The 10191-nt window shown below is 24.9% G+C and overlaps 1 protein-coding gene and 1 non-coding gene across 2 annotated transcripts; one reads left to right on the top strand and one right to left on the bottom strand.

The window, feature by feature from the left end:
• Positions 1–2823: 2823 nt before the first annotated feature.
• On the bottom strand, positions 2824–2904 carry TRNAL-AAG (transfer RNA leucine (anticodon AAG)). The gene has a single exon. It is a non-coding gene; the product is annotated as a tRNA-Leu (tRNA).
• Positions 2905–8531: 5627 nt separating this feature from the next.
• PSK3 (putative phytosulfokines 6-like) lies at positions 8532–9703 on the top strand. Its single transcript, NM_001279333.1, has 3 exons — positions 8532–8629; positions 9186–9262; positions 9374–9703. The coding sequence occupies exons 1-3, from the start codon at positions 8533–8535 to the stop codon at positions 9494–9496; spliced, it is 297 nt and encodes a 98-aa protein (NP_001266262.1). The 5' UTR covers position 8532; the 3' UTR covers positions 9497–9703.
• Positions 9704–10191: the final 488 nt, after the last annotated feature.

The following is a 10191-nucleotide window of genomic DNA, read 5'->3' as shown; positions in this document are numbered from 1 at the left end:
ACTCGAAAACTTTTAATTATAGATTACAAAATCTAAACTTTTTAATTACAATACTTATTGATGTAAAAAGTTCGTTGAACATACTCACTCCATTTTGTGATAATTAAAATTTTAAAAAGAAATATCATAGCATACAACTATTATAACTTTATAAAAACATTTGTTGTGATTATAAAAGTTTTTAAGAGTAAACTAGAAACAAATATTAAATTTAATTATTGTCAAAGATAATATAGTTTTTTTTTTCTAATTTTTTTTATTAAAAAAGAAAGTGATAAAAGAGCTATTAATAATTAAAATTATTGAGATTGGTATTTTTGCTAGGGTCAAGGAAAATTGTAGTACTAAGGACCATAGTCTATAATATATTTGCCATTTTTAGACATTCCATTTGATGTAGAGATTTTTATTTTTATTTTTGTGTTGATAAGTTTGTTCTTTTTGTAATTGTGGCATTATCTTTAAAAAGTTATGAACCACGTTATCCTTTTTGGAGTCATATGATTGGATTTATAATAATAATAATATGAAATTTAATGGTATATAATAATAATATTTCTAATGTTTTTATTATCATGTTGACATTAGTTATATTAAATTATTATCTATACAATGTTAGTTTATGTATTAAAAATGATATGTATTGTTTACATAAAAATCCTCTTTAAATATGATAAAAAAATATGTAAAAATATTTTGAAAAATAATTATATCTTTAATCACGATGCATGCTTTAAAAACTCTTACATTATTATATATTAATAATTTGTCATGTATTAGTTATAACTTAGACAAAATATTAATATAAATAACATAATACACAAAACTACTACATATATTTTTCTTTTGAAAAATACATTCTACCAAATAGGGGCGTATCTATGTTATAGTCAAGGTGTCCAATTGAACACTCAATATTGTCAAATAATATCGTACATATAAATATCATGCTATACGAAATGATTAAATAATATATTCTGAACACTTTTAAAAGAACAAGGTGTTGTAGCCTAGTGATATTTTTAGGCGCCTTGAAAGAGTCTTAGGATGCTCATGTGTTGAAATCTCATTAACTCTCTTTTATGAATTTTTTGATTTATGAAATTTCTAACTTCATCGTATCAAACAATCCCACCTTAAACGTTTTCGAACATTTTATTTTAGGTTTTTCTTTTAATTATTTGAATATAACTTGTACAGTATACAAGATGTATAAGCTGAAAACTCGATTAACTCTGAAAGTATATTTCATCTAAATATTTGAAATTAGGAAGAGAATGGGTTGGTGAACAAAAGTAGAAAATGTGGTTGAAATAGTAAAAAAAAATTTAAAAAAAAATTAATTGTAATTAAAGGCGGAGCTAAGTGAAGATTCACGAATTTGGACGAATATTTTAACCTTAATTCTTGTGGTAGGTGGGAAACATAACTTTTCACTTACTATTATTATCTTTATTTTTAAAATTTTAATATTATTATTTTCGACATCATTTATTCATCAATCTTAGGGGTGATTTAACTCATTCATTGCGAGTTTAGTACCACCAGTAACTTTATAAATATAGAATTTCGAACTAATAACTTTAAAATTATATAATTTTAAATTTATGAATTTTAAATTTTAATTTCGTGTCTAATTATTTTTTATTGATGTTTCCCATTCTTATAAAAATGTCAGACAATTGTAATTTTTTTAAAAAAAAATTTCATTTGCACGTTCGTATTAATTTTAAGGGGTAATAGTATTTTTAATCCTTGAATTATTGAATTTTTTAAATTTTAATCCTTGAAATGGTTAACAAAATATACTTAACCACGAATTAATCAAATTATGTAATTTTGGTCCCTTAATGTAAGTAATATATTATATTTATAATATTTTAAGAATATTTTACTGTTAAATATTGAATACTTATAGATCTTTTAACCTATGTGTCACGAGTTCGACTAAAAAAAAATATTAGATATAACTAACACCTTTATTGTCCTACTCAATTAACTCAATCATCCTTGCAGATTATATTATATATTTGAAATTAAGTCTATATGATTATAAAGTTACTAATATTCGAAAATGAAATACAGAGCTAAAACAACTTTTACCTAATTAATTTCAATGAAAATAATATTAGGTCTAATCAAATAATATTAGGTTAAATTTTCCACGAGTTTTTCGTTTTATTAATTAAGATATTTCGTAACTCACATGAAAGTGACTAGTAAAAAATTATGTGACAGAATTATAAAAGCATTTAAAAAATTATTCTTATAAGTTACTCATGTTATCATGTAGAAAAAGAATAAGATATTAAAGTACCATAGAGGCCTAAGTTTAAACATGGTTACTAAGTTGTCTTTATTAGAAAGTTTTATCGACTTTTTAATATGACTCTAAATTAGTCAGATCATAATATGAGTAATAATAATTAATGCGAGACTTCTTTTATAGAGCTATTCAAAATCAAACCAAAATCAATAACTCAAATAGAATAAAGTTATTGGTTCGGTAATGTGTTATTGGTTTAACAGTTTTGAATTTTTATAAGGTTATTAATTCTTAACGATCTGATTTTTTTTTAACGGATTACTCTGCAATGTGTTAGTATCATTTTTTTTGTATCAAATTGTAACGGTTAAATTGATAACGATTAATTAATATGTCGCTATCTTAATGATTTTTAACAATTTAGCTTGTCATAACTAATAAGTCAATTCGGTAAAGTTCAAAAAGGAAGAGACACAAAACCCTACTTTCTGATGTGACTATAAATTTAGTTGGACGACAATGCGAGTTAGAAATATTTTTAAAAGAAAAATATAAGATGTTGAGAGTGGGATTTGAACCCACGCCCTTTCGGACCAGAACCTTAATCTGGCGCCTTAGACCAACTCGGCCATCTCAACATTGTCGTTTACCCAAGTTTATCTTTTATTTATACAATAAAATTTGTAGTAAAAAAACAAAGGATGAATAAGAAATTCTAGAATCATACAACTCGTAGAAAAATAATCTTATACTATAAAATTCTTTCACAATGACATATGTAGTTGAATATAAATAGAATTAAGTATATTCATACGAAAAGTTATAGTTCTATTTTTTTTTTCAGTCATCAATTAAATTTCGTATATATATGATAAAGTATGTCTATTCAATTTTGAATCAATGATAATTGATATCGAAACGAATAATACATAGTATCTTGGATAGAATTAGTGAATCATGTCATAGACGATCATTTGCGTAGTTCAGAAACACTCTAATATACAAGTTTAAAATTTTACTTTAATCTTAATTACTATATAATCATTTCATTCAGAATCAAATTTTTCTCAAATTACAAACAAAATTATTATAACCTATAAACCAAATATTATATACATGTTTATTTTCTTATAAAAGAAGAAAACTTCAATGACCACTGACAATTGTCAAGATGTGGTATATATATATATATATATATATATTATATTTTATGAAATATTGACAAATTGTTGGCAAATCTCTAAAAAAGGACACCTTTTTCTTTTTAAGTTGATGGAAATCTATAACTCACCAATTATATTATTTATCGATAATAGTGAAATAAATAGTATTTTCATTTTCGATTTTCTCCTTAAACAACTCATTTGTCAAACAAATTTAAATTAATCGCGAGATTGATTAAAAAATTAAATAAAAATCTAATTTTCTTATTAAATTCAAAATGGCCCTTACCTACCACCACTCGTCTGATTAATTCAACTACCCTTTGTGTGCATGACAAACTATTCCTTTTTAAATTATTTTTTTAAAAAAAGAAATCAAATGAAATAAAAATAAATATAATTAAGAAGTCATCTTTCAAGATATATTTTTAAGCAAATGAATATTTTACAAAAAAAAAAATGAAATAAGAATTATAAAAGAAACAGTCATTGTTTAACAATTCAAGGATTTTTTTAAAAATATTAAGATGTAGAATTTTTTTTGGCAATAAAATCGGCAAAAAAAATAAGAAATCTTGATTATATTATTTTATTTTATTGTACATTTTTTTTAATAGAAGTTTATTGTGTAACAAATGATAAATCTGGACTGTATATGATGTTTGGTTGTTGAAGAAAAATTAGGTGGAAATTAAGTCAAAATAGGGGGTGTTGGTTAGAATTTTTCTTATACAAGTTGTACAAGTAAAAAGATATAAATAAAATAAATAAATAAATAAGGTCAAATAAATATTTAATATTATACTATTATGATATACATATATTTGTATTTTTTTTTATTTTTGCAAACTCAAGAATTCTACATTTAAATGAGTGACTATGTCTTTTGTTTTCTTTTTTAAATCTTTTTTATTTAATAACCAAGTTAATTTCTTTTTCTTTTTATTTTATATATGTTACTAGCTCTTATATAATATTAGTTAATGCATAAATCATTTCCAAAAGGGAAGTACAAAAGAATAAAAAGAAATGTAAAATGATTTTTTTAAGTGGTAAATTTGCACAAGTAATCACTTTTAGGATTGTTACTTAAAATATGATAAATATTTGGAACAATGATTAATGGCTGGTAAATTGATAAGTCAAATTTTAATGGTTTAGCATGTTTACAAATCGATAAATGACAAATCGAATCGATAAATTTTAAATTGATCGAATCGATCAATACACAATAACCATATGCACAATCCAATATATCTTTTATCGATAAAATTATATTGTGTATATAAGTTTCAAATTACTTCTTATATATATATAATAGATATTCAATTTTTTAGTTTTTCCATTTTTCATTCCTTTATATTCATATTTTTTAGTGAAATTTTGAACTCTGTCACTAATCACTAGCTCACGATCAATTTCAGCCCAAATCATAACCCAGAAACAGATTTTGGGCCCATGAAGTCCAATCCAACAAAATGTGTCGAGCCCAATAATTTTAAAATATTTTTACTTATTCCTTTTGCTTCTATTGATGAGAATTTTAGGTTGTGAATCACTCATCAAAATAATAATCGATAGTGTATATCAACATTACACACACATGATATATATATTTTACGCATAACTAGTATACCTTTTTTTGTATCTATAGTTAGTGTCGTAATTAATTTTTTATAAGTGGCTATATATGTAAGTCTTTCATTATTGATACCTTTATATAGTAACGATCAAAGTTAAGTTAAATTAACAAGCAATTTTACGATTTATAATCCATTTTATACATTAGTATTAGGGAATTGGGTGTAGATTCTTCGAAATTCAATAATTTTTACAGACATTATCTGTTTAAATTGAAAAATACATTACTTATTCGTTGAGAATTCAATAACAAAGTAAGTTTTTTAGTACAACGATTAAAATAAAATCTACTTAAGTTTTGTTGCCTTTCTCGGTGAGAGTTCAATTCCTCTCGTGCACTTACAATAAAATATTTTAAAATCGCTAAAAAATTACACTTTAAATTCTGAATCCACCCCTCTTCATTAATCTTTTTAACTTTTTCATATTTGCTTTTCCTCTTAAATATGTTAGAATTCACATTAATCTTTTTAACTTTTTCATATTTGCTTTTCCTCTTAAATATGTTAGAATTCACTAATAGATATGACCTTAATTACTTTTTTAAAAGTAAACATAGCATTTAATCAATTTTTAAAATTAAATTCTCATCATTATCCCATATCATGGGATTATCAAAATCTTTCTATATATATGGAGTGAAATTATTTCTCCTAATAAAATACCCCTAATCATTATAGCCTATTCCATTATGTGTCAATCAAACATAATTTTTCATGTTAAAAAATTTGAACTTGAAAAATGCTAGATAAACATGTGGCATGCAAGAATAAAATTTGAATCAAAGAGTATCCTATAAAGGATACACAACTTTGATTTTATATATTTATGATGGATTACATATTGCCAACTTTGGACTATATATAATAAGTACAAAATATTATAATATGCAAATTTGATGCCAAAGATCTTAGCCACCACAACCACATACTAAATAATGGCATAAAGTTTTAGTGCCATTTCTTTAAGGAACACAAACCCTTAGTGGCACTATGTTTGATAGTGTAATGAATTTATATTGTTATTACAATTTTACAACTATAACATTGCATGTATAAATAACAGTGTACCATCTCTGATAACTTAAATTTTAGATGAAATGTTCGTAATTTAACATGAAATTCAAAGTAAGTCTTGATTGTAGTCTCATTAGTAATTATAGATTAAAACTTGACATGATTGTACTTGGGAAAAGAAAAAGAAATTTTATTTTGTGTATTTGGTAGATAATATTTTGCATATATTTTGTACCTTAAGAGATTCTAATTTTTAAAAAAGTCACCCTTCTTAATTATTAATAATAATAAGCTAAATGTTTTTCTTCTTAATTCTAAAATATATTTTTTTTTCTTTGAAATTCTTCTAAAATAAAACACCCAACATTATTAATGTTTCCCAAGAGAGTGGATCATGTCAATACTCTTTTATTGCAATAAATTAAGTAATAATGGGATGATATGTGAGTGTCTTGTAAGAAAGCACTCACAATTGCAACCAAACAATTCCTTAAAATAGATATTGTCTTGTATGAAGGTGGAATTCCCACCACTTTAATTGGTTGCTTACATGTGGGAAGCAATGTAACTTGGTGCTTGCATGAGTTGTTATAAAAGTCGTGACGGAGTGATAAATATTTTTTAATTTTTTTTTTTAAAATCATTCATTAGAGATCTTAAATATGAATGAGTTGTTATAAAAGTCGTGACGGAGTGATAAATATTTTTAAAAAAAATATTTAAATCATTCATTAGAGATCTTAAATATGAATTTGTTTATGTTAGAGCGTGTATATGAGATTTCACTATGTGAATCTGTATTCAACATGCAACATCATAATACAAATATCAAACATCAAATTAATAAAAAAAAGACTCTTATTAATTTAGATCAAGAGCAGAGTTATGATATTAGAAATGTATTCAGACGAATTTAATAATTTTTATTTAAAATTTGTATTTATATTAAAAATCAAATTCAATAAATAAAATGAGAATTGAATCTAAGAATAAGTTCAGAATTCATAAACTTCTTAACTTAAATCGTTTCGATCATTTTTATTTTAAACTTCTATTTCTAGTCTTTTTATGAAACTTGTCTATAGTTGGTGAAAGTTAAAAGTTACTAAAACAAAAAGAAAATATTAAACAAGTGTTGTAATGGGAAACAGTTGTTTGCATGTCTAAGTGGTTGACTTCTTGATTCCATTCCACCAAGTCCACGAAGCCACTTGACAATAAGAAGAGAAGTTTCGAATAATTATTTTCTGTATTTTAAGATAATTTTAACGAGACACTTAAAGCTTTATTAATCGCTTTATCATGTGTTGTCTTCTTTTAGTTGCTCACTTACGCTTAATAATTAATAAGTCGAAAAAGATCGCAGTTAATTGTCTTTTTTGTTATTATGAAATAATGAAAAAAAGATAAATATATGTCTGAACTATCGTAAATAGTATGCATATATTCTTCGTCATATTTTTCAGACATTGATATCTCTGCCGTCCAAAAACTAGAGTATATGTCATTTCCTTTAACGAATGACTAAATAGCAGGAGTGACTCAAGCATATTAGTGGCCTAAAGTAAAAATTAAACGGGGCCTTAAACTTGAATTGCTAATAATTTTTACACAATTGATTTCTTTTAGTTTTCAATTGATAATACAATCATTTTTATTTTAAATTATTTTCCATGAGATATAGTACTCCAGATATATCAAATTTCTTCTAATAATTTTTTAATTTTTCATAAAAAATTTACTTTTTCTACAAATAGTATTCAATATTTGTTAAAAAATAATAACTTATAACCTATTATTATTGAAAATGAGGCCCTAATTAAGGCGCATGTCTTTTTTTAACACTGTCGAGCCATCCCTGCTAAATAGGGACACATGGCGCAATCTTATCCGTCAATAAATATCGGATCGGTGCATAAGATTATGACACGTGTATGTTCGTTAATATAAAGGGTATATATGCTCAAGTTTTTTAACGACAAGGACACCAATATTCCAAAAGTATGACGGAGAATATTTAACATATCATTTACGATAGTTCAAAAATATATTTATTTTTTTTCCTAACTCACATACTTTACATCTTTACTTGCAAATAGTTATAATTTTCTAAAAGAATCAATGACACCAATAAAAATAAATCTCCTAAAAATAATAGAAAATCAAATATTCATATCAACAAATTTTAAATATAAAAAAAAAATGCACACTTAGCATTGTTGTCACATGACCAAGCTACAACATTTTTTTTATGTACATAAAAAATATTTGTTTTGGGGGCCCATTAAATAATTATGGTATTTCTATGTCTACAATACCATGGGAATATAAATCCACCTTTTTTTTTTATGTGTATATATATACTTATACTTCTCCACAACACAACCAGCAAAAAACCCAACAAAGTTTTTTTTTTTCTCTCACACAAATTATTAGAACCAAAAATATGATGAAGCAAAATGTATATTTTGTGCTACTTCTTCTTGTTTCCATGATCATTTCTTCACAAGCATCTAGTCGTTTTTTAGTAAACAACTTGCAAGGTAATTATATGAATATTTTTCATAATTATATATATATATTTTCCCTATTTAATTAAGTTTAGATGTTTAGAGTTATTCAGTATTTGTGTCGATGATACATAATGTATACTAGATGAAGTAAGGGTCGTTTAGTTGCTGATTTGTTTTGGAGTTGAGTTATGTAGGTATTAAACCCCGTATGAGTAATATCATGTTTACTAGTTGATTAGGAGGTGAATTATAAATATATAAAATTATTAGGTTGTTTGATTTATAATTTAAAAATTAGTTGCCCGTGATATAATCATCACTGAAAGCTACTGTGATATTCAAAGTACGAAGTTTTTCTTTTTCTTTTTTATAAAAAAAATTAAACATATAACTGAAAAGTGGTTAGTAAACGTTATTTCTTAGATGAATTAATTTACGAGGTCCACATGAATTAACTTAAACACCTATCATAAAAAAAAATAGTCTAAGTTAAATGCACACATTCTCATTTAGAAAATTATATTATATTGTACTTATAAAGCTTTGTTGATGAGTAAATTAATCAAAAGTTTTGAATGATTTGCAGTGGAAAAGGAAGCAAAATTAACTAATAAATCTAGTGATGGAGACTCAATTGAGAAGATGAGAAGTACTAATTTAAATGTAATTTTCTTCTTCTATTTATTTCCACTTTCATACTTTTTAGTCTCATTATTATAGATTTATTGTGTTATTTTTATTTTATTTTTTTTTATTTTATGCAATTTTTTGTAGAGGTTGATGGGGTTAGAAGAATATTCATGTGAGGATGAAAATGATCAAGAATGCATTAAGAGAAGAGTTCTTGTAGAAGCTCACTTGGATTACATCTACACTCAACACCATAATCACCCTTAATTATGAGAGATTATTACTTATACTTATGTATAGTTCAAGGACTAATTAATATCGAGGTAACCAGTAAAGTTGTCTTCACGTAATCGATAGGTGATGGATTCGAACTTCGGAAACAATCACAAATATTGTATTGCATGATGGTATAGATTCATCTACATTACATGAGGCCCTTCCCTCAATCAATCATGTACAAATATAATTGCTTTATCTACTAGACAACCCCTTTTAAGAATTTATTAATATTATAGCTTTTTTTTTATTATTAATATCACACAATAGTGTTTCTGCTTTTTTTATTCTTCTTCTATTGAAATCTGTATCACCTAAAAAATTGGTGCTTCATAGCACACGAAAAGCTTCAAATTGGTGGCTATGCGCGCTTTGGAGCTAATTTGATTTTGAAAATGGGTTGAACTGGCCGTGAGGGCCAACCGGCTGCATAGTCAATATCTTGATCGACGTCGACAAAACATTTCGGCATGTTCTCTTAGAATTATTTTCCACAAAGAGAAAGGGCCAATTGGGCTTATGCAATTAGCATTACTTGATTCATATGTGGCCCATAGTTATTGCCTATTGGGATTATGTTTAGTATATATATTTATTTCATTTTATGTGATATGGTTATTACTTACAAAATCAAAGGAGCTATATTTTCATTTTATTTATAATAACTTGAAAAAATAAATTAAGTC

Source organism: Solanum lycopersicum, chromosome 11 (genome assembly GCF_036512215.1).
Source record: "Solanum lycopersicum chromosome 11, SLM_r2.1".
NCBI lineage: Eukaryota > Viridiplantae > Streptophyta > Magnoliopsida > Solanales > Solanaceae > Solanum > Solanum lycopersicum.
Note: the sequence above shows the minus strand (reverse complement) of the source record. Positions and strands in the feature narration are given on the sequence as shown.

What these genes read in the sequence shown, in the direction of transcription:
- PSK3 (NM_001279333.1), top strand. Translation starts at nt 8,533, where the DNA reads ATGATGAAGCAAAATGTATATTTTGTGCTACTTCTTCTTGTTTCCATG. An exon ending in TTTAGTAAACAACTTGCAAG is followed by an intron (nt 8,630 to 9,185) that starts GTAATTATATGA and finishes AATGATTTGCAG; the next exon opens with TGGAAAAGGAAGCAAAATTA. An exon ending in TGAGAAGTACTAATTTAAAT is followed by an intron (nt 9,263 to 9,373) that starts GTAATTTTCTTC and finishes AATTTTTTGTAG; the next exon opens with AGGTTGATGGGGTTAGAAGA.